The sequence below is a fragment of the Astatotilapia calliptera genome, chromosome 4, assembly GCF_900246225.1.
Source record: "Astatotilapia calliptera chromosome 4, fAstCal1.2, whole genome shotgun sequence".
Taxonomy (NCBI): Eukaryota; Metazoa; Chordata; class Actinopteri; order Cichliformes; family Cichlidae; genus Astatotilapia; species Astatotilapia calliptera.
Window position 1 is genome coordinate 22,304,101 of NC_039305.1, and position 25,792 is coordinate 22,329,892.

At 39.9% G+C, this 25,792-nt stretch overlaps 1 protein-coding gene across 2 annotated transcripts; it reads left to right on the forward strand.

Annotated features, from left to right (window-relative positions):
- Positions 1–791: 791 nt before the first annotated feature.
- Positions 792–22,178, forward strand: LOC113021065 (E3 ubiquitin-protein ligase RBBP6). Of its 2 annotated transcripts, none has more exons than XM_026165487.1 (19): positions 792–1,415; positions 2,610–2,697; positions 4,923–4,971; positions 7,861–7,905; positions 8,022–8,110; positions 8,258–8,354; positions 8,885–9,027; positions 11,377–11,546; positions 11,873–11,976; positions 12,144–12,311; positions 13,790–13,941; positions 14,315–14,417; positions 14,516–14,588; positions 14,725–14,767; positions 14,864–15,193; positions 15,301–15,432; positions 16,228–18,300; positions 19,187–19,277; positions 19,850–22,178. In XM_026165487.1, exons 1-19 carry the CDS (start codon positions 1,250–1,252, stop codon positions 21,077–21,079), a joined length of 5,346 nt encoding a protein of 1,781 aa, XP_026021272.1. In that variant the 5' UTR covers positions 792–1,249; the 3' UTR covers positions 21,080–22,178. The 2 variants fall into 2 exon arrangements, with proteins under 2 accessions (XP_026021272.1, XP_026021273.1); XM_026165488.1 differs by having other exon boundaries at positions 8,888–9,027.
- Positions 22,179–25,792: the final 3,614 nt, after the last annotated feature.

A 25,792-nucleotide genomic window follows, 5' to 3' on the forward strand; every position in this document is an offset into this window, starting at 1 on the left:
GCTGCCTTCAAGTGACAAGGCAAAAACAGCCCTTCAACGCTAAGAAACAACAAGAACACGGACTCACCCTTTAATGTATGGACGCTTGTTCCTGCCACAATTTTATCTCAAATTTCAGAAAAAATAACTAGAAATTAAGAAAATAACTCGAGATTTTAAGTTATCAAATCAAATATTTTGGATGGCAAAACTAGTTGAGAAAGACACGACAGACCCAAATGAATGACAAGTGCTCATAGGAGCGTTTTTTTTTTTAGTTTTTTTTTTTTAAAAGACAAATCTTAAATTCTAACCTCAAGACACTGTCTCACTTAGCCTACTATTATTTTATTAAATTACAACGTTATGGTATAACCAATCTTCATCAGCTACAAAACATAGTTATGATTAGACATGATGTAGCAGGCTTAAATTCTCGCTGTCCTCACTAAGAATTGTGCCAGGATATCTCACGGCAAAGATTTTACAGATAATATTATAATTAAAGAAATGTTTAATTATTTAACAACAAAACATGGCATTGGTGAAATTACATATGCACTGGTTAGAATAACTACATTCGGCAAAGAGTGATTTGATGTTTTTTTTTTCGTTTTTTTAAAAAAAAAATGCCTTTCTTAACGATTTAACGGACGAAACGAAGAGTTTGCTGCACTATTCCTCCCCTCGTTGCTATCTGCGCAATACTCACTTTGGTATTGCGCAATTAGAAGCGTTTTATTTGGATGCGTTGAAAGCGTTAGGAAAATGTGCGATTTGTTAGCTCTATAATCACCACGCACGGCTGAGTGAGCTGGCGTAAAGTTGGAGGCTCGGAAGTTGCGGGGTGTCACGTGAACGCGCCATCAGCTGGAGCGTGCCCTGTGCTGACGAGCCGTTGCTGGTGGAAACAGCTGGTGGTTTCTGTCAGCGAACTCCTCGAGATCGAGAGCAACGTTATTGCGAATAAAAGTTCAAAATAGACTCGAAACCGACTGAAGGCGCTTTTATTTAAATTTCTGTGGCTGTCGGAGCAGACGTCGGGTCATGTCATCCCGTAAAAGCCACTTTTCGTGAGGCACTTGTTAATTGACGCTTCAGCCTGTTAGCACTGAACCGCTATCGCTCGGTGCACCGGCTGCTAACGTCAGCTAGCTAACTTTGTAGTCCCATAGCAACTGGCACAGTGCAGGTTTCCTGGCATCGCAGAAAAGCTGTCAGCTGTCGGATTTTAGTCAACTTTGGACTGAGGGAGGTTTTTTTTCTCATCATGGCTCACATTCATTATAAATTCTCCTCCAGACTCAGCTACGACACGGTGGTTTTTGATGGCGTGCACATCACGCTGAATGAGCTGAAGAGGCAGATCATGGGCAGGGAGAAGCTCCGAGCCGGGGACTGCGACCTGCAGATCACAAACGCGCAGACCAAAGAAGGTAATAAAACATGTGTGCACTGATAACGAGCTTGTTTAAACTGAAGTCAACGTCTTCAACTTTGTCGGAAAGCGCGTGGTCCTGCTATCACAGCTGTTTGGAGACAGAGGTAAGCGTTGCGTCACCTCTTTCAGGTTAAACAGTGCAGGGAGGGGGGGTCCAGAAAAGTCAAGCTAGGACAAAAGGGCCTAATGAATGGGCTACATTCCTGCCGCTTTTACGCCTCGTGCTTTTAATCGTGAGGCCTGACGGTGGTGGTGGGTGAGCCCTGTCAGTGCATGTGCAAGTCTCAGGGGAAGCCTGAGTTAAAAATAGCAAAGGTGGAACAGGAGCACCTCTTTATTCATTACCATATGCTTAAGAGCTCCCAGATGCACATGCACATGAATGAGCTATTAGAGTATTTGCTGTCATATACTGTGGCATGAACAAAAAAGTAAACATGGCCAAAAAATAGATTAAATATGTAATGAACTTTGTAAGAGGATGGGGGTGGATCAAATAAGTGTAATGGAGCAGGTTTGTTGTGAATATTGCACATGAGGGTGATACAAGTTCATTGGGATGTTTGGCTATTGTGGGGCGGCTGTGGCTCAGGTAACAGAGCATGTCATCAAGCAATCAGAAGCTTTTCATGAAGTTATGAGGGCTCAATGCTGGAAAAGAACAGAAAATTAAAATGTGTTTAATAAATTATTTTTAATTTATATCAACGTCTTGGGTGGACTTTGTCTTTGTCACAACACCTCAAGCCAGTTTGTATGGGATACTGACCCAGGACCGTATTCTCCAGTTCACCTGCTCCTGGTGGGTGGAGGCGTTTGGAATTATGGGTAGTTTGTTTAGTTTTGTTTGTCTTTGTTTTTTTTTTTTAAAGGGTATCTTTTGTGGTAGTGTGGTGGTAGTATGATAAATGAAAATCTTTGGATTATGGTGTTTTGGTCAGACAAAATGTCACCTGGGGAAGCTGACTGCTGTGACAGACATTTTTCACAAATGGATAAGTCTATCTTTGTTGCAATCCCAGCACTTTACATTAGACTTTACATTATTACCTATTGGGCTTGTCAGTCAAGTTGAGACCTAATCTTATGCTCTTTATCTTCTTTCATTTTGTAAGATTCCAGTTAAGATTCTTTCTGGTGAGCTAATCATTACCCTTAAAGCCTCGCTATCTTCATCTCTCCCTCTCAGAGTACACTGACAGTGACAGTCTGATCCCCAAAGGTTCATCTGTCATCGTCAGACGGATCCCCAGCTCGAGCAGCAAGACCCACAACAAGTGAGTCTATATTTTTGGAGTTGCCATCTGATTTCCTGCACTGTTATTAGTCCCTGCCATAGCAAAGGCTCCACCCTGCCTCAGCAAGCTACAACCTGGAATCCAAAGCTTTACCTACAGTTTTGAGATTTCACTGCAAGAGGACTTATCAAGAGCCAGGGGTAGCAGTGGATACTAGCTACAGATTCAGTTAAGCTAATAAGAGTCTACCTTGACCCCAAAAAACATAATTTTAATAAGAAAAATTATCTTAATTTGCTGTATTTTGTCATTGACTGTAAAGCTTTTGCTGTGGTTCATGAAAAGCACTGGTTTGCTGGTAGAGGCCATTTCAGTTTTGAGGATTTTGCATGACATGACCATGAGAAAATACTCTGAGGAAACTACATGGTGACAAACTCAGTGGTTACCCAAATCACTGGTCAGGCTTACGCAGTAGAACCAGCAGTGTTGTGGGTTTTATGCTTGGAAAGCAGGACCTCGCTGGAACAGACTGGCGGTCATGTGACTAGCCGTGTCAGCACCCTACAGACTGGTGAGAGGAATTAGGGCTAATTGGTGGCGTAACACTGCCAACAAGATTAAAAGCAGAAAATGAGCTCTCCACCTGCATGAGGGGACTTGTTTATCCTCAAAGCAATAACACACGAACAAAAAACAACAATAAATCACAATCATTCTTAATTATGTTTCTAAAAAGAGCTTGGACACTTTTTAAAATGTAAATAAAAACAGACTGCAGTGATCATTCATACCTTGTTTTTATTCAACATTGTCCAAACAAATATCAAGTGTATCTAATTTAGAAAATATTCTGTAATGAAAGGCGTGCTATGCTTTGGCCAATAGTGTTCTCAACAGTATTTCTCAACATAAGATGTACAAAAAAATTTAGGATTTTGTCACCTTCTGTAATTAATGTAATTAAAAGATTTTTGTAATCTAGCAAAATCTCTAGACGAGGGAGTGGAACTGACTGCATGTGCTCAAGAAAACTATTGTTGAGCATGTGGTTCATTGCTGCGTGTACAAATGCAGGTTAATAGTTCCCAGAGACTTAAAAAATGTCCCAGTTCTAACTTTGTGTAAACATTTTGTTGTTAATTCAATATGAGGATATTTTCAAATGAAATAATTGTCAATGTTGACATCTTTCAATTAAATTTCAATTTGATTTTATTTATATAGCGCCATATCACAACAGTTGCCTCAAGACGCTTATTCATTTCATATAACACTTTCCCAAATCTTGTCATTTCTGTATATTTTACTTCCCAGGAGCCAGACTTTTATTTATTTATTTAATTTAAAGTGGTGTTCAGCAATAATTCAAGGCTTTCTGAAAGTCTTTCACTGCTTTTCCTTGGACATTGGCTGCTTTTTTTTACTCATTTTCAGTCCAGTCCTCATCCTTGATCATTCTTAGAGGCGTGGTTTTGCTTTGGTAAGCCCCTTAATGCTGACCTATGAATCATTCAAGCTCTGACTTGATTCACTGTTTTCTGTTCCATCAGATCTAAACAACACCAGAACTGAACTTCAGCCTCTATGTACCTTTGTATTAGCTCTTCTGATGCACTCTTCTGAGTGTGTTAATGCTCCCAATGTGTCTCTCAGAGACAGAAAATATTCAGCCTTTTCAGTTTTGCTAGTTGTTCACAGGTGCCCATGTGCTTTGCTGGCATTTCAGAAATTGCCCTTTGCGTTGAGTGGACATCAAGAACTGCCTTCCTGGGGTATTTCCAATGTAATCACAGGGGACAAACTCTGCATTCCTGTTCTGTTTGTTTTTAGGCCAATGTGGAGCTTCAGCAGTGTGAGTAGGCAAATCAAGTAGGCAGCTTTCAGGATTGTTGTTCTTGATATATAAAATTATGTCTGTGTGCTACTGTCCCTGCTGTGCACCTCGGCAGGTAATGCTCTGTATGGAAAAACACAGAAATCTTATTTTAAGGTCACTGCAGGAAGATATCTTCTTGATTTGTTTAATGCACACTGCTGTAACCTGATTTGCCTGCTTTGTCTGCACTTTTCTGAACAAAAGAAAGCACTCCGTTGTAGATTTCATTATCCATCACTTTCACTGAAGCAGCTTTTAAAAGTGCTCTTTAATTCACATCAAAGACTGTTTGGATATGGACAACTGACTTCTGTCAGGGGGAAAAAAATCTGTGCCTCACACCGTCGTAGAGGAGGTTTAAAAATGTTTTTTTGTTGTTTTTCAGTGAGCGATCAGAGGTCCAGCTTCACCACGCCTTTGGAGCCAGCAGAGCAGTATGTAGCCAAACCACATCCCACAGCACTTTGCCTTCAGCTCCACAAAACACGCACTTTTTTTTTTTAAGGCTGTGTCTTTTAAAAATGGCATGCTGCATTTTATAACAAAGAATAATAATACATAGAATACATGTGACATGCATCGTTTTCTTTAATTAAGCAGACTAAATGGATCAAAGCTGATGGGAATCATGTATTTTACAATCGCAGTATAACAATTTAAGTGCTTGAAGATAACTGACTAAAAAAAGTTTTTTAAAAAAAACATTTAAAAAGAAAAAAGTTTACAATTAAACAGGTCGTATGTGCTCACTTTTATTAAATAAATATTCTCAACTGTTATGTTATCAAGCTGCTGTGTCACCAGTCAGCGTCTATTGTTGAAGATTGTTCAGTATCTGTCTGTGGGAGGTGGAGCTGCGCGGGTGGGTCAAACATTATCATGCAGGCCAGCTATTCACAGCTGATAAACCCAACTGTTTAATGATGCTGGCACTGCCCAGTTGTGCCTCATCCAGAAGCCACTTTTGCACTTTTTATGGTCTAAATTCTATCAATTCTGGGCAAATACTGCATAACTTTAATTTATCAGGCTGCTGTAAAGTTTCAAATTCTTACTGAGTATTTATAATGTGATTCATTTAGAACCACCATAATTGAAATCACTCCCTTGGTGTAATGGACAGCGTTATTAGAAGACACCCTTTAAGTGAAGAAATATGCAGATTTAGAGTTGTACAGCCATGTCATGTTACACGCCTTTAAGTAATAAATGCCATCGACTGCTAAAGCAACAGCTAAAAAGGCTTAGTCTCTGATCTATAACAAGAACAAAAGAAGCTCATTCCTCAGGGACCAAGCTGTGCATTGTAAGTATTTCATTCTAAAACACTATAGTGCGGTCTTGTGTGTAATTCAGTTAAAGATGGTAAAGTCAAGCTTTCACTTGCTGCAGTCTTAACTGGTGTGCACTGACCTGATTTCTCTCTTTGGTTTCTCAGTAGGAGAAGTGTCTGCCACTCTTCTTAGTCTTTTGAGTCTGTTGGACTGACTTGGACAGACTTTTTAATTTTGTGTTGTTGTTTTTTTTTTTTGTTTGTTTTTTTTCTACCAATAAAGTTATTTATATCAAGCTGTGTTATGTACTGAGTATGTGTTTCTTCACTGTGAAGAGTGACGCTAATACACACTTCTACACAGAGAAAAGACAATGGAATCACTGGCCGTTTAACAAGCTTATAGGGCCACTCCACCCATTTTATACTGGATTCCTCGTGCTGGGCGGCTTGCACAATACTGGTATTGGGAATCAAAGCTGTAGAGACAGAGAGCTGCAGACCAAAAAGACATCACCTGAAATTCACATTAACAATATCATGTAGTTCAGTCAGGAGGTGTTTCTTTTTAACTTGCATGCTGCATTTTAAATGTGTCATTAACTTTAAGGTTTAAGTGGCGGCTTTAGCTATAAATTACATTGTAAGTGGTGTAAGTGTGAATTTGGACTTTTTAGATGTTTACAAAAATGTGTTACATTAACAAAGAATTGTAGCCACAACACTTCTTAATGTGTATGTGTTAGTCCCCATAGGGAAATAGTTCCTCTGCATTTAACCCATTCACCCAGTGAAGCAGTGGGCAGCCAACAATGCAGCGCCCAGGGAGCAGTGTGTAGGGACGGTACCTTGCTCAGGGGTACCTCAGGGTAGCCGTTCAGTTGAGTCGAACCCCCGACCTTCCGATCATGGGGCCACCACTCTACCTACTGAGCTACCCCCCCCCTTCACATCAGCAGCTCCTGTATAACATAACTTGGGTATAAATTATTACAGCTGACGTGCTTAAATGATGATATCAGAGCGAAACGGATGTTTCAGAGTACCATCTTTTGACCTTCATAATGTTGAACATTGAGTCATATGTGTACTGTATGTGCCTTTTTTGGGGGGGGGGAATGTTGCATATCTTTTTGAAGTAATGAGTATACTCCCATGCTGGTGTATTTAATTTCTCTTTATAGTAGGAGCTTCAGCTAAAGGCTCACTTCAGGGATGTTTTATCTTTATCTTAGTTTAATATACCTATTTGGCATGCTTTCTGGCCTATCAGCCAAATATTTGTACAAATCAAACTACTGATCTACATGAGGCTAAAGATTCATTAAAGCAGTTACAGCTCTGAAAGCTGCAAAAAAAACTTTCACAACAGTCCAACAGAGACATTCTGGTCTTAGCAAAAAGTCTCCGTTTCAAGCTGGTAAAGCTCACAGGATTAATCCTCTTGGGGCCATGCGCGTTTCTGCATGCGCGTTTCTACAGTGTTTCCATTTAAAGGCTACTAAACCAGAACCTGTTAAACAGGTTTTTCCTGTCCAACAATTCACGGCCTCTATCACACACACAGTTTGGATTTCTTTCTTTGCTCCTCTGTTCCAGCACAGTAGAGGAGGATAACATAAATAGATGCTTAGACAGAAAAACGCTGGCTGGACAAGTGTACATTCCCAGGATGCTTTGTAAAGTTTTCTTTACATTTTAAATTCAAGAGTTTGGAGAAATGCAGTGTGAGCTGTGTGGACAGTGATCAGTCACACTGAAAATCACAGATGGATGCTGATGCAAATTTTATGTTCATTTAAATGACACTTGTGATTTCGTAAAACAAACTGAAAGTAACAACTAAAACTTTGAATTGTGGTTTAGCCCAGTTTGGGGTAAAGGTTTGTAGCTCAAATGTCTTGTTTTGTGTATGCTTGTATGTCAAACCTCAAACTTTATTTTCAGACATTTTTGGATAAACAATTTTAATGTTTTTCCACAAGCTGGGTAACCGGGGGCGGCCGTCATGATTACTTTTATGAAACTTTTTTGTGTTTAATTCTAACAGATGGATGATCACAGTTCGACAAGAGCCCTGTCCTTTTTCTCCAAGGTAATGCTATTTTCTATTTCTGTTATGCACGTTTATCTTGGTTTACATGCTTCAGTCCAAGCTGAACACTGATCCTCAAACGACGTCTTTGTGTATGCTGCACATCATGCATTTAGATGCAGATGGCTAACCTGGTTGATGTGGATGCATCAGAGGAGGATAAGATCAAAGTTATGATAAATCAGTCCATCTATGACCCCATGAAGTGAGTCATGTATCCTCACACTGTCGAGTTTCCATCTCTTAAACTCCTCTCATGTTCTCATATCTCTCTTTACGTCTTCCTTCTTTATTGGTTGATGTCCTTTTTTACATTACACATTCTCACTCGGCTCTTCCTATTATTCTCCAGTTTAAACACAAAACCCAGCAATGTCCTTTCTGCGAATTACACCTGTTATCGCTGTGGAAATCCAGGACACCACATCAGGAACTGTCCTTCCAGCGGGGTAAGGCCATAATGTATCTGTTAAGTGACTTAGCTACTTGTACAAATCGTGAATTGAAAAATAAACCTGGGTGAGTAAACAATGTAGAAATGTATAATTTCTTTGAGTGCTGATAGTGTTTGTGTATTCACGTGTACTTCAGATATCTGTAATGCTTTTCCTGGATTTCTGTTATATTTATTATTTAGCCAACATATTAAAAACGGCCAAGGTTCCAGATAATGAGATAAGCACATGTGCAGTTTCTTTTTCTATTGGCTCCATATTACGTCAGCGAGTTATCCTAATATGGTCATCTCACTGAGATACCTCTGGCTGTGAGCACAAAAGCTTCACCCATCTGCTTTTCAAACCTTCAGTTTGCAAGGATGAGGCAATCAGAGTATCTTGTTTCAGCTAGAGGATTCATGGCTGAGGATTTATTTAACATATCAATCATGCAAAGATGGTCTACCAGACAAGAAATTATTATTTTTAAATATAAAGCTGGAATGTGTGCCTTTAAATGTAGATGTTTCTGTCTTTGACAGCAGGATAAAAACTCTGAGGCACCTGTGAGGATAAAGAAGAGCACAGGCATCCCACGTTCCTTCATGGTCGAAGTGGATGATCCCAACATTAAAGGCGCCAAGCTGACCAACTGTGGGCGCTATGCAATCCCTGCCATAGATGCGTGAGTGTTAATTAAAGTGTTACTGTGTGTGTTTATTAATGTTTCTTTTGTTTGACCGTTAGGAAATACATTTATTTACACTTTTCTTAGAGTTTGCCTTCAGAAATGCATTTATTATCCGTGGCATAGATTGAACCAGGTACTGGAAACATTCCTCAGAGATTTGTCCACGTTGACATGACAGCATCACATTAGGTTGCAGATCAGTCGACTGCACTTCCATGATGTGAATCTGCTGTTTGACCACATGCCAGAGGTGTTTTACTGGATTGTGTGAGCTCATTGTCATGGCTAAGAAAACTGTTTAAGCTCATTTGAGCTTTGTGGCAAGGTGGATTATCCTACTGGAAGAAGCCATCAAAAAATGGGTTCACTGTGGTCATGACAGACATGGTCAGCAATAATATGGAACAAAGCAACTATACTTAAACAAAGCTCACTTAATACTAAGTGGCCCAAAGTGTGCCAAGAAATATCCCCCACAGCATTACACCACCACCCTGAACTGTTTATACAAGGCAGCTTTCAAGCTGTTAAGTTTAAGGTCTGACCCTGTCATTCAAATATTGCTGCAGAAATCAAGACTCATCAGAACAGGGAACATTTTTCCAGCCTTCCATTTTATTTACAACTGAGGAGTGCAAGAAGGTCCTACTTCTCTGACATCATCACTAAAAACAGCCATAATGCTCGGGTCTTATTTTCTACAGTTGACAGGCTAACAAACCCTCCTGTGCCAGTGGCAGCTGAACTTCATTCAACCATGGCCTGCAATGACTTTGCCAAATTCTTCACAGACAAAATCCAAAAGATTAGACAAGCAGTTGGTACATCAACAGCAGATCCAGGATATGTACTGTGTCCACCGAAAAACTGTTTAAACACCATCAAACAGTTTGACCCTATTAACAGCAAAGACCTGGAGGACATCTTAGGTCAACTGAACTCCTCCTCCTGCTGTTTAGATGTCCTGCCAACAAGTTTTTAAGTAAGATCATTGAAAAAGCAGTTTCTCAACAGCTCAATTACTTCTTAAAACAGAATAATTGCTATGATGCCTTCCAGTCAGGTTTTAGACAGAACCACAGCACTGAAACCGCTCTGACAAAAGTGTTTAATGACATATGTCTGAATACAGACAGTGGAAAAATGTCAGTCCTAGTTTTACTGGATCTCAGTGCAGCATTTGATACAGTTGACCACAACATATTACTCAAACGACTGGAGAACTGGACAGGTCTTTCAGGAACTGTACTAAACTGGTTCAAAACATACTTAGAAAACAGGAAATACTTTGTATCAATAGGTAACTTCACATCCGAGCAGACAAGTATCACATGTGGAGTTCCCCAAGGTTCCATCTTGGGACCCCCTCTGTTTAACATTTACATGCTCCCACTGGCACAGATTATAAAGAACAACAAAATAAACTACCACAGCTATGCAGATGACACACAAATATATACCACAATGTCACCAGGAGACCGAGTTCCTGTACAGGCTCTTGGTAAATGCATTGAGGAAATTAATGACTGGTTGTGCCACAATTTTCTCCAGCTAAACAAAAACAAAACTGAGGTAATAGTCTTTGGCGCCAAAGAAAAACGATTACAGGTCACCAGAGAACTTCAATCTATACACCTAAAAACCACAAACCAGGCGAGAAATTTGGGTGTAGTGATGGATGCAGACCTAAACTTAGAAAAACACATTAAGAACATTTTTCCAGCCTTCCATTTTATAATTTGGGTTAGCTTGTGTGAACTTTGGTCTCAGTTTCATGTTCTCAGCTGACAGGAGTGGCAGGTAGGTTGGATATGTTGTGCATTCAGAGATGCTCTTCTGCATACCACTGTTGTAACGAGTCGTTATTTGAAAGAGAGCTGTATTTTATATAGATAGATAGATAGATAGATATCCTCCTTTTCAGTCCATGCTCTATACTTTTGGCTTATTAGTAGCCATTTTTTAAGTCAAATGTCAAATTAACAGCCTTCTCTTAAAGGTACCCAGTTGAAGTAAATCTAGTTAAAAGCATCCTGTTAATAAATAAAAGTCAAGAGGCTTTATTGTCATTTCAACCATGTGCAGCGGTACAGTACACATTGAAGCGAGACAACATTCCTCCAAGACAATGGTGCTACATATAAAAGACAATCAACACAGGACTACATAAAGTGCAAGTGTGAAAAAAAATTGCAGGAATTGCAAAAAAAACCCAAAACAAAGACAGTGCAACACCAGACAGAACAGAACGATACAAACATAAGACAGCGCAACAGAAAAGTGCAATAATGACAGTGGGTTGGACACAAAAGTAAATGTGCATGTACTTTTTTCTGTCCATAGAGAGGCATATGCTATTGGCAAGAAGGAGAAACCTCCCTTCCTTGCACAGGAGCCCGAGTCTGAAGACCAGGATGATCCCATACCTGGCGAGCTCCTCTGTCTGCTCTGTAATGAACTGCTGGCTGATGCCGTGGTCATACCCTGCTGTGGAAACAGCTACTGTGATGAATGTGAGTGTCTGCTACACACACATAAGATAAATTAATAGTTTAAACATCTAATCACCTGAACCTAATATATCTATATATCCAGTTCTTACTAACTCAAAAATTTAATTACACAAAGTACAAAATTGTAGAAATGTTTAAGTGTATCACAGATTCAGCAAAAATGTGCAAATTTTGCCTACCAAAAGCAGCAGAAACACAAGTGCATGTACAGTCTGTACTCTCGACAGTGAAAGCACGGCACTGCTTCAAACTGTAGGACTGTGTCACATTATTGTACAAATAAACAGTGCTCTGGTTGCTCTTTAATCTCCTTTTCTCTCACTCAGGTATTCGCACTGCCTTGTTGGAATCAGAGTACCATATCTGTCCCACCTGCGAACAATTAGAAGTCTCTCCTGACACCTTGATAGCCAATAAATTTCTCAGACAGGTGAATTGACAGAGTGATAATAATTATATATTATAGATTAAATGTTTGTAATAATGCTTTCTTTTTCAAGGTACAGTTAATGTTGTATTGTTGATCTGTAATGTCACACCAGAAGATTCAGTATTCAGCATTCACTTTGCTCTCCATCCATTTTTCTCCCACCACAGGCTGTCAACAGTTTTAAGAAAGAACAAGGACAAGACAAAAGCTTGAAAAGAAAACCAGCCACATCCCAGTCTCAAAATCTAACTCCAGCCCCCTCTGTCCCTACCCCGCCCCCTCTGCCCATGCAGAGCCAGCCACAGAAACCTCAGCAGTCATCCCAAAGCCAGCAGGTGAGCCTTTTAATAATATGTTTCATCTGGCAGGCAGGAAAAATAAAGAACCTGCAAATAATATAATTACTGTTTTCTTTTCAGGGTAAGACCTTTGGTAGGTCTCTGCAACATTCTGTATTTGCCCAAAGAAGAAACATGCATGTACACATGTCTCATATCCTGATATAAGTCATCTGTTATCCTGATAATGATATAAATCACAGTATAGTGCATTTTCTGTAAATTCAGTGAATATTTTATATAATAACCAAATCAAAAGTACTTTTTAACATATCAATATCAGCCTTATGTTAACCTGTAGCAACACACACTAAATGACCCCACGCAGTCATATAAGAGCTTCTATATATTTTCTATATATTTACAAATATAAGTTGTAATGGTCACTGTTCTTCTTCTGAGATTTATTTTGAGCACCTGATGGCTCTAGCCCCTCGTTTAGGAATGAGAACCCGGATGTTTTTTGGCTGGTCCTTCCTGTGGTGCCGGGGTGACTATTGCAAAGCGTCATCTAAAGGAACAATAGACATTTTAATATCATCACTTGATATATTTTGCCATGTCGCACAGTCCTAATGTACTATATTCCTCTATTGTAAATTATTGGTTTCGTTTATTGGCTTTGATGAAATGTTTCCCAAATTGAGGTGCAGTGATCCAACTTTCTCAGGCCTGATGTTGATACAGACACCTCAGCTTTAGGTATCTACTGAAAAGAAGTTCCAGTACTATTATTAAATTAATAACCTTTCTCACTGTAAAGAAGAGGCAACATTAGACTTGATTTAACATCATCCCTTAACTTTATTTTTTTTAAAGGGACAAATGAAAAGAATATGAAATGCTAAATTCATATTTATGACTAAAATCATTTTTAAAACTCTTGCAGTTTCCTTTAATTTGCAGTCATGATAGTTTCTTCTTACCCGGTTTCTAGTTTTGTGTGTGCACTGTATCGTATAAGGAGTGTAGCACACAAGAAGAAATTGTTGAGAAAACAATGGTAATAAAGTTCACAACAGCATATTAAGTTTTATTGCACTTATGTTAACAAGCAATAAAAAGCTGTCCAAAAGGTATTTAACCTGAGAGACAAAATACAAAGAGAGCGACAGAGCTGATGAGGACTCGATTCAATTAAGATCTATTTGTGGTAAACTTAGAAAGTTACTAAAAACTAAGAAAACTTTGTTTTCTACTGCTGTTGCAAGAGTAAAATACCTCTGTTTTTTCACCATTTGCTGTTAATTTGCTCTATAAGTTAACTCGTCTTATGTGTGGCACAGCAATCGTAAAAAAAACATCTAATTTAATTAAATTCTGTAGATCAGCCCAGTAAATTAGCCATCATTACGAATAATCATTTAAGCTTTGGGATTCTGTTTTACAAAGATCTTCCTTAGCATTCATGCTCCCTTGTTTGTTCCACTGGATTTTGATCTCTGGAATGTTTTCTTGGTATACCCCTTGTTCAGGACTCTCTTCTGGATCATCTAAAGACTGCAAATATACCACCACAGTCTCAAGTCTCTGAGGTTCAACCTGCAACTACAGACCCAGCCTCTGAGAATGACACAGCAGGCACATCCCTCCAGCCTCTAGAAAACCAGCTAGAAATATCTGAGAAGTATGTATAATATTACACTGATTTTTACATGGGTATTTCTACATCCACATTGCGGACGATCTTCATAATATTTGAGGATGTTGAAGATGTCCCACTCCAGCCAGACAGCAGTGAAAACACACTTAAAGCTGTTTGGGAGCTCCTAGTGTTGCCTGACAATGAAGTAACGCTCGTTGTCTAACGATAAACTGTGAATTTAACTACTGTATTTCCAACTTAAAATCAAAGGGTTTTAAAATAGCTGGCGCTGCCATTTATAAAAAAGGAGTAATTTCACTGTAGCTACAGCTTTGCAGTGCTGCTAAAGAGGTAAGAATGAGGAGAATTTAAATGATTGCGATCATGTTGTGCTGACTGTGATGTATTTACTCAGTGAGATTGAAGGAAAGATGTGCAGTGACTCAGCAGGTGCTGCCCTGTCTGGAAAGGTTTCAAACAAAGATCCGACTGATCCACCGTCACAGCCCATAACACCGGTGAGGTCATTCATACAGGAACAGTCATTCTCACTCAATAATAACGTTTTTTTGTTTGTGTTTTTTAATGAAATCTTGTGGCATTTGTGTCTGTTTAGGATGATGACACTCCAGCAGCAGAGCAGCCTCTGACAGGTAGCGTCAGTCAAGAGAATCAACACTCCTGCTCAGGTGAGTGACTAATAAACAGTATCAGTGTGTGATAATCTATTCCCTACTGTTAACCTTGTGTTTAGACACATGCCAGTAATGTCACTAAAATCAGGAAATAATGAGGGAAAAAAACACTTTTTCTTTGAATCAACAGGTGCAACCCCAGTATACCCTGAATCCTCAGTCAGCTTGGAGAGGTCGGTAGTGTGTGTTTCTGAGTTAGGGGTTTGTATTTTCCTTTTTCCACTCTTTAAACACTGACATCTTTTACCTTTCATGTACCTTCCTTATAGCTCTTCTTCATCTTTGGTTTGTCTCACTGGAGGAAAGACTGAATCTAATACCCAGCAGCTTTCTACCATCCCCTCCACATCATCCTCCTCTTCATATTCAAATACTCCACCACCTCTTTTTCCCTCCCCACTTTTTCACACGTACTTATCAGCTCAACAGTCGCACAGCACTTACCCTCCTGGATACCCACCTGCCACACCCATCTGGACCCTTCCAGCCCCCCAGGGTACCCCTATCCCATCCCTTTGCTCCTCTACTACCACCTCCTCCCCCATCCCTCGCCTCATTCCCCAGGAGTGGTACAAGTATCAGAGAAAGAAAAAAGAGAGGTGTGTACCTGCTTACAGCATTATGTTTATACTATCCTATAGATGTACATGATGAACTGAACATAATGTATATTTTATATCTTTACATGTCACTTTTTGTCACTCAGGTCACCTCAAAGAGCATCTGGCTACAGATGCTCCTCTTCACATTCAAAGTCTTCTACAACCAAGGCCTCTTGCTCCTACTCTCACTCTTCAAGCCGCTCTGAGTCTCGCTCTCGCTCCAGAAGCAGATCAAGGTATTTTGTGGCCCTTTTACAGAAATGTTATTTACAGTATTTTGCATTTTGCTGTTTTGCACCATCCTGAATTGAAAATCTTCAGGACTGACAGAAACTGACTTGTATACTAAAAACATGCAGGACAAATACAGAGCAAAAAAAACCCAACAGCATTGTTATGTTTAAAAACCTGAAAATTCACATTACATTTGTGGAGTAAATAAATAATATAAAAACATTTAGTACAAATGTCATTAAAAATAGTATGTACAGTATAAACCTAAGAGAACAGTAGGAATGATTTCCTGAAGCATTCGTTATGGAAGTGGGGTTGAATTAGTTTGAGGGAAGAAGAGCTCCCCTGCTTCAGTAGTGTAGACTGGAGTGGGTGAGATGGGTTGTTTGTGGTGGAGAGCAGAAGACAATAGCAGTACCACTCATGATGATGGAGATCTTCTATCAGTACCACAGGCTGGTAGAAGATCTCCAACATCAGAGCTTTCTCATAAAGTAGAGTCTGCTCATTCCCTTCCTGTTCACAGCATCACTCTTGGTCCTCCAGTCAAGTCTGTCATTCAGGTAAATGCCAGAGTACCTGTAGCTCTCCATTGTTTCCACCTTCTAATAATCACACACACACACTCCAACACATACCTCAGGGGTAACTTGCCCAAGGGTACAGACTGAAGGGGCCTTCTTGTTAGTGAGCGACCCACTCCTCCACAACCACCTAATAACACCCACCAACCAATAACCATGTATTTTCCATACAGTGAAAACTGTCTTGTGTTTTCTTTTTTTCTTCTTCTTTAGACACCGCTCTCCCTACTCTCATCAGAGAGACCTGCACACACGCTCTCGCCAGCCTAGCTCTTATACCTACGGTTATAAACGCTCGCGCTCACCTACACCGTCCTCGTCGTCTTCACCTCGAAGGGCTCGTCATTCCAGGTCCAAGTCTCTATTAGGCAGAAAGGACCGCCATCACAGTCGCCATCTTAGCAAGAAGTCATCTTCAAGCAGCAACCACTCCCGGAAGCGGGGAGAACGCTCAGGGAAGGAAGCGGCACGCTCTGAGGACAGTATTTCCAGAAACACGTGCACAAGTCGAGCAAACAGCCTGGAGCTGGACAGGGAGTGCTACCTGCAGTGGAAGAATGAGTACAAAGAGTGGTATGAGAAATATTTCAGCAGCTATCACCAGCTCCACCAGCTGCCTGTTCCCCTACTCAGTCTTCCTCCTCCTCCTCCTCCCCCTCAGTGGGTGAGCACAGACAGAAGCAGAAATCAATCACAAGCCAGCTTAAACTCTCGCTACCAACCACAAGATAGATGCCCTGTTGAGATGGATGGCTGCTCCCCCTCGTCGGAGTCATCCAGTGACAGTCGCTCTCCCCCATCTCATTCTTCAAGCGAGAGTCGCTCCACGCCATCTCAGTCATGCAGTGACAGCAGTTCCTCTATGTCTTATAAGGCTAATGACAGCCGATCACCTCCATCTCAGTCGTCCAGTGACGGTCGCTCCACGCCATCTGAAGACAGAGCTCAGCCAAGAGCATCTACTGAGAGGTGCAATGAGAAGTCAAGACATAAACAAGTCACGCTTTCAAAGAGTAGCATGGAAATGAAACTGCAAGGACCGAGTACAGACAATAAACCACTGAAAAAACTGGAGGAGTCGAGCCCACTGAAACATGAACAAAAGAAGAAGAAGAAACAACCTGAAGACAGTGGACAGGAGACTTCGCCCCCTCATGCTGAAAGCTCTAGAGATGACAGCAGAAAGGACAAAAGGAGGCACAGCAGTGAACCAAAGGCCTGCAAGCATAGTACGCCAGTACAGAAAGATTCAGACCAAACTGTCCTGAAACAAGACCAACCTGAAAGAAAATTCATAGGAAGCAATTCAGAAGGAGAGGAATGCTGGAAAAGAGGCAAAGATTTAGACTTTAGTGATGGGAAGAGACAGCACAAAGCAAAACCCAACAAAGAGCTAGACAGGACGAGCAAAGAGCGAGAAGAAAACCCTGGAGGCAGCAAAACTCCTGACTCTAGATCAGAGAAGAATAGGAAAAGAAAGAATGAGGATCTGGTGAAGAATGAAAGGGATGGTAGTCTTTCTGGTGAGATGCAAAGTGGCAAACACCTGAAAACGAAAACAGCAGAGAAGCCTGAAAACCGTCTTAGTGAATTCCTGAAACCACTTGACAAAGAGAAGCAAAAAATGGAGAAGAAGTCAGAGAAGAAAACATGGCCTCTGACAGCGAAAGACATCTGGGAGGAAGGGATGAAGGTGAAACCGCAGATGAAGATAAGCATCAACATCAACCTGGATGGCAAAAGGACAGAGGAGAACAATGGAAAACACGAGGTTACAGGGAAGGCGCAGGAAAACATCAATTACCCTGAAAATAGAGAGGAGGCGCAGAGGGTCAACAGAGGTGAACTAAATGAAAAGGAATCCAGTAGAAACCAGGAGGACCGTTCTGAAGACAAACTGATACAAGGTGAGGGAGAAAAAAGACTGACATGGGACAAATTTACCTTCAGAGATGATAAGGGAACGAAGGCAGGAGAGAAGGAAGACACCAGAGAAAGAAAAGACGATGAAGACGAGGGGGAATTAGACTTATGGCACTGTGCGCTCACAGGAGTGGAGGAGAGTGAGACAGGAAAGGGGGAAGAAGAGAGTTTGAGAGAGGACGACAAAGATCAAGAGATGGGAGACTCGCAGAAGGAGCAAGAAAACAGAGAAGCGTGGAGGGACGAGCTAAAGGAAGGTGTCGAGATGATGACGAGGGAGGAAGGTACATTGAGGTTCAGCTCATCAAGGAGCAAAAATGAAGGCCACCAAGATGGACCTAACACCAAGCTGGGTGATGGCAGGTCAGAACATTACTGCTTTCATTTTTTTCTCTTAACTGTCTTCATTTTAATCTTTGTAGCTGCATTTTCCAAGAAATGTTTAGATTAAATAATAATCTTATCTTATCTGATCTGGTAATAAAATATGATTGCGTTTCTCAAAGTCTAGATCAAAGTACATTTTCAGACCTTACCAAGTTGTTACAAGTTGTGGTGACATCGTCATGTCTTTTTTTCTGTCTGAACACAACTGCTGAACCTAAACGTGTGTATTCAGTTTAAACTGTTCCTAAACGAAGAACAACAGTATTTGCTTTCACTGGAAAAAGTGGAAGCAGGTAGAAAACCCGAAATGTATCTGAACAGCCATTTAGATTACTATAGTTTTGGGTTTTTTTACATTAGATAATTAATAAGTAAATTAAGTTCAACACTGTTTTACCTGTAATATAAGAACATAATACCCTGGATTGGTCTTTAACAGTCAGGGAAATATTTTCCTATCAGAGCTGCACAGAATTTGCAGTCTTAATCAATTTATCTTCATTTTTCCCACCAGCTCGGCTGCTATTTGTTTATCACATCTTCACAGCAAGCACCTTGTCTAACATTCACATGCATTCTTGGATCTCAGATTTTCCTCACTGTTAAAACATGCTAGTTTAATTTTCCTCAGGTCTTCAATTGAGTCACTGGCTTGTTACTCGAGTTAGTCTCTGCAGGGTGGCTGCCCACTGCTCCTAACACATAAAACACAGGACGTAATTTTCTCCTCAGGGATCTACAAAGACTAAAGAACAACATCCTAGGATGCAATTAAAGACTAAAGAGATCTAGTGTTGCAGCTGTATATCTTCTTTTATTAGATTACCTGTGATATTTAATCTTGTCTATGTGTGTTGGGCAGCCGTGAAGAAGAGAGTCATCAGAGGAGGACAGTGGTGAAAACGTTGGAGAAATACACCCAAGAAAGATGGACGGAGCTGGTACACGTTCAGGTGTGTATGTCAGCCGAGGTTATATAAGCATCCACCACCTAAGTTCATCCATCCAACCAATGTAGAACCCTACTAACTGCGTGCCTTTGGACTGCGGGGGGAAGCCGGAGAACCGGAATGCAAACTCATCATAGTGAGGCCCCGGCCAGATGGTGGATTCACATATAGGATCTTGGTATCAGGCAACCACTGTGCCACCATTCTGTCACTCAATTCAGTTTTATTTATATAGTGCTGAATGACAACAAGAGTTGCCTCAAGGCACTTCATACTGTAAGGTAAAGACCCTACAATAGTAGAAAGAAAGCCCTAATTAGATAACCCCCTGTGAACAAGCACTCGGTGGCAGTGGAAAAAAAAAAGAAACTCAAAAAGGAAAAACTCCCTTTTAACAGTCACCTGTCACAACCAGTTGTGGGTTAAGGGAAGGAGACAGGACAACTGATTACATGAGGAAGAGTGCCAGAGATTAATATTAACTAATGATGCTTAAGCTACTATAACTTACTCCCTTAAAAAAAAAAAAAGTCATGACATCTGAGTCACATTGTATTTTTACTTTTATTTCCCAGGCACCCCGATCAACATGGGAGAGAGATGATGAGGAGGATGAAGGAAAAGTCAGAGTTCACACTGACCGTGTTTCTTTGACTCTGCCTCAACCGTCAGTGACCAACAAAGCCGAGGGTGACGAGGAACAGCAGGGAGAGAGGGGCAGGGAGAAAGAGAGAGACTCTGCTTGCTCCTGGTCACACAGAAGTGTGGCTCCCTCTAGTGGCAAAGACGGAGCTGTAAGCACCACGTCTGCAGATGCAGGCAGGGAGACGAGGAGAGAGATGGACAGGCAGAGGAACAGAGAGAGGGAGAGGCAACAAGAGAGGAAAAGGTCAAAAGAACAAACAAGAGAGGAAGGAAGCGGGAGAGACGGGGACAAAGAGCAAAAACGCACTGCCTCTCTCCCCACCTCCTCTCAGTTTTACTCCTTCTCAACATCACACAATGCAGATAGGACAGATCTGCAATACGGGGGCAGCCAGGCTAGCAACAAGAGTTCATCCTGTCCCAGCAAGAAATTCACCAGTGCCAGAAACAGGGAAAGCAACACAATAAGCAGGGAACCCAACCTGCCTGAAAAAGATGCACAGAAAACACACAGAGACCCATCATTGAATCTCAGATACAAAGATAAAAACTACAGCCACTACCACAGTAACCACCAAGATTCATCAGGGAGTGATCGAAATAAAGACAGAGCTCCAGGGACACACCACTCCCACAGCCGGGGTAAAGGCAGAGACCTGCTCCCCTTTGAATCTCCTGGATACTCTCAAAGATATTCCCCTCATTTGGGGTTAATGCAGAGCAAAGCTGGAAAAGAAGAGCGTAAACCAAACAAGGCTGAGAAATTCGTCAAAGAAGGCAAAGAGGGGAGAGAAAATCGAGGGATGATGGCTGTGCAGGGAGGAAGTGCCTGGTGGGAGCATGAGGCTGATTATAAAGTGGATGGAGTAGAAAACTGGTTCGGTGGAGGGAAGGATCTGGAGGAAGGGGAGATGCTCAGCAGCCGAAGCAGCAGCGTCGGCTCGTCAGCGAGCCAGGGGAACAGCAAAGACGACAAGAGGACAGAGAAGGAGAGGAAACAAAAAAGGCAGAAAAAAGAGAAAAGGCAGGCGACCCCGGAGCAGCCGCAGGACGGAGAGCTGAAGAAACACAAACACAAGAAGTCCAAGAAAAGAACAGATGGCACAGAAGAGAGCGGAGGAGAGGGGGCCGACAGGTGGAAACGAAAGGAAAACCACTGATCTCCACTCGGATGTGTCACCTCGACTCTAAAAATGAAGTTAAATTTACTTGAATGATGTTTTATTTTCTCTGACCAACAGGTGCCTGGATTTTGTTTGTTGTTGTTGTTGTTGTTACTTTTGTTGAATTTTTGCTCCAGGATACGTTTTGTATCACGTTAAGATCTTCATAATTCATTTATAGCATTCGCAATCCTCGTATAAAATTGTGAAGAAATGGCACTTTATACAAAATCAAAAAAATGAATGTGACTGAAATCACACGGTGAACCTTAACGCTCTTGAATTATTTTGACTTGAAGGATTTTTGCACTTGTTTACAACTTGCTCAGGACTGCCAGCAGTTACGATTCACATGAATCTGCTATGGATGGAAATCTTACATTTTGAATAGTCAGTCAATAATTTGCCTTGCCTCGCACAGGGGTGCGTTTGGATTACTGAGAAAAAGCTTGTGATCATTTAAAATGCACAGCCTACTGTGAATATTTAGGATTTAACCTCTGTGTTGCATTTTGTTTATTTATTATTTCTTTTATGTTTAATCTAAAAACTGCTGGATAGATGAATGATTTAGTAGAGGCAAGTTTAGTTTTTCCTGTTTTGAGGGAAATAAATAATAATTTAAAAAAATCTAAAATCTTGGGTTTCTGTCTGGATGTCTGCTGGTACTACTAGTGAGCACAAGTGGTAACTCCAGGCTTAACATACAGTACATCTACTTCACTGCACTTTGGATTTGACTTTCTATTGCATCTTTACCTTAAAGCTTTATTATTTTTGCAGATAAATTCTATTATAATAGATCAAGCTACCAAGCAACATATAATAAGCAGCAGCTATTTATGTACTATTCTGAAAACACTGCAGGCCAATGTCCCTCAATAATCTTGCTTACGTTTTGGCATTGATCACATACCAATTAAATATAAGGCCAATATTGTTTCTTTTAACCCATAAAGGCAGCTTATGAAGGGAAGAGCAGTGTGTCATGATTTATGAGATGATGAATAGTCATCACTTCTGAACACGTTTTAATGACCATGAAATGATTGTGATTTATACTTTCCACAACAATAAAATTAATAATACAACAAAACACACTTTTCAGCTTTTCGTGTATTTTGAAAATAGATTTGTCGGAGACCTGGAGTGTTATTGTGCACTTTGGGTCAACTTCTGTCGTTTAAATGTGCATAGGCTTTTTTTTTTTTTTTTTTTTAAACCAGACATGCCAATCAACACAATTTAGTACATACTGCACTTCTATATCAATATTTTACGCAAGCGCAGAGCTGCCACCCAGGCAAAAGAAAAATAGAAGTATATCACGTTATAACGTGAAAAGTTTATTGTTCTAACTTTCATACTAACTTTCATATACTTTATATGTTTGTACAATATACTATCATGTTAGTACAATGTACGTAATTATATTGTTCAAACATGAAAAGTATATTGTATTTGTTTAACTATCTGTATTGTATCCCCAGTTCTCTAATATACTCAGTCCTAGTTAACGTTTCCACCCTGCGGCCTTGGCTGCTAACACAAGATGCTAGGCTGTTATCACTGTGAGCACGCTAGCATGCTAAAATAGCCAAACTGATATTACTCGTCCTTACTTTAAAATATTCTAAATAAAGTTTTCTCTTCCATCACAGTCAAACGTGTCTATTTAATATATTATTATTATTCCTTTTATTACCGCTGGCGAGCTGTGTATGTTGAGCATCCATTATTTCAGCCGCTAAAGGCGGTCAGGTGACTTAAGGCTGGAGCACAGGGCAGGTAGGTTGATTTATGGTTTAAATTCTCCGCTTAAACAGTCCCTGTGAATTAACTTAGTGAATCTGTCAAAGTAAAGAATCTGTAAAGAGCTTTGGTGGTCTGTTATTTTTGCTTGGAGATTGTTTAGCTGTTTAAAAGTGAGTCGGTCACATCGGAGCCTTAAGAACAGCTTTATGTAGACAGCCATGTTTCTCTTTAATTATCTACCAGTACAGGAGACTCTGTTTTCTTCCGTTTTTAGTTAAGAGTTTGAGGGAAGTTGGTCTGTCCTATCAGTCATATCAGTCAGTGTAGCACTACCACTGTCAGATCCAGGGCTTAGACTGTTGCAAAACTAGAAACCAGTGGAGCATGGTGGCTCTTTTCAACACAAATGAAATTTAAAGGCTCATATTTATGCAACTCATTAAGTTGTAGAGATATTAAGGTGACTTGTTTGTTTTCTCTAGCTCAGGGGTGGAAAACATTGTTTTAGTTCTTGGGCCACATACAACCTATTTTGTACAAGTAATAATGTTTAAAGGGGGTTGTATCAACTTCTGCAAAATAAAAAAAACACAATCCCGTCTCCTATTACCTTAAAGATTTGCCAGACAAACAAAAGCATTATTTCTTGTTCAGCGATCGAGTAAGAAAACAGGTGGTGGATATATTTCAAGTAAATTTTGAATCAACTTTTTTAAAAAATCTAAATGAATTGAATTAATTGACCATCAAACCACATTTGAAAGGTACAAACATTTCACATGTAGATCTTTTGAAACTAAACATCTGGTATTTCATGTCTTAATGATTCAAACAACTAGTCTCAGTTAGAAATGCTCAGACATTTCCCCTCATGTTGAAATGTTTCATACATTACAATGGGTCACATGGGTCGGGTTAGACAAATCGTTGGGCATGTTCCGGCTCCCACACTCTAAAAACTATTGTTTAAGCTTAACAAAAAAAATTAACGCAACAGTTTCCATTAATCTTTTTGCGTTAAGATAACTTGTGTAGAAATTACGTTGAACCAACAAACTACATTGAGTTAGAGGAATGAACTTTTCCTCTATAAGTAAAGGTAATTTTAATTACCATATACTTAATAATTGGTAACTTAAAAACATGTTTTTGTTTACTCAAAAAATTTATGTTTCTCCAACTTTTTTCCATATTATTCAAAACTGTTTTTTAAGTGTTATGTAATTAATGATAGTAGTTACGAAAACATTTTTTTTAAGTTCATCATTTAAAATATTAAGTAGCTGATTTTCTTCATTATCATCATAATTTTAGCTTTTTCTTGTTTTTATTATTGTACTAGCTTTTAAGAATTGAATGAATTCAACATTTTTAAGCAATTAACTTTTTTTATTGTTTGTACAGTTTGTACAATTTATATTTTACTTTAGGCAATTCAACACCTTATATTTAAACAGTGAAAATAAACCAGAAATCCACTTAGAAAACATTTGTACTAAGTGTTCAGTAAATGTTAACTTTCAGTGTTCAAACTTTCATGCAGTAAACACATTTAGGATTAATTTTACACATACAGGACTCAAAATGGTTAACAATTTTTGAAACAGAGTCAACATGTTTAACATAATGCTGGTTCATTCATCAGCACATCTCTTTGAGGATTAAATGCAGGATAAGTGTTAAGGACAGGGTAGTACAACAACTGTCAAGACACATTTCTTGAATATAACATCTAAAAATAACTAGATAGAAAAAAATTAGTGTCTTCCATTTTTTATCCACACTATCATTTTTTCCCAGTGGACTTCCAAATACAAAGCAACACAATCTGAATAAAATTTCTTAGTGCTCAAAACAAGTGACATCTTTAGAACATACTGTTCTTGAGACTTGTTACTTTTGCACTGGCTCTCAGTCCATCAAGATCAAGCAACAGCTTCTGAAAGACTTCGAAAGTATATTTCAGTTCCTTGCAATAGCTCAGATCGAGAGCATATATTATGCCCATGAGTAACGCACAGCAACTTGGGATATCCGGGCCCTCCAGGATTTTGGAGGGCCCACAGGCTGTATATTTGACACCCCTGAGCTACAGTCTAAGAAAGGTTGGCCAATGTGCATTTAGGTCAGAAAGATTTGTGCTAATTGCTGACCGTTGTGTGGAGCATTATCTGCAATACTTATGCAGAAAATGAAAAGTCACAAGCAAGTTATTAAAACGCAGGAAAAAAAATTGCCCTGCTGGTCTCCGTCCAGGACAGTCTTCTCAAGAGCGACTCCTCCTGGTTAAGTAAAGCATTTGTGCATGTCCTTCAAACAGTTCTGTAAATGTGAGTGTAACATGTTTTCCAGATGTCTTTCTCTTTGGTGTGCAACCTGGCACCTCTGTCCGAATGTTCTAGTGCTTGTAACGTTATCTGAAAATCAAATAGTTGCTCTGCACTTGTGCATTACTGTGCAGAACGCTTCAGCCACCTCTTATTTCCTTATATTTAGTTTCTAAGGAGCCAGACTTTCTTATTTTTTAAGTGCAGTCTTGAGCAATAGTTCTCCAGCTTTCTGAAAGTTTTTCTTTGGACAATGGCTCATTTTTCACTCATTTATTTAACATAAATTCCTGAAGACTACTTTAAAAAATTAGAAGAAGGTTGACTAAGAGAGCTCAGGTTGTGTTGAAGAATAAAAGTGGTCGTACCAAACTCTGTTTTTTTCTTATATACTATATTTAAATGTGATTTCTGCACGTTTTAATAAATCACTAAACCTACTGTTCATTTGAAGCGTGACTCAGGACTTCAGCAGAGTTCTGAAAACATTTATCAAGGCTGTCACAATGAATGATCATTTGCTCTGAAATGTGGATTGAATTATCCCTGGAACAGGACACTCTCTTTGTCTTTGCACCGTTACATGTTGTCTTCTCCCCGCTCCAGTTCCAAGTAGCCAACCTCTCAG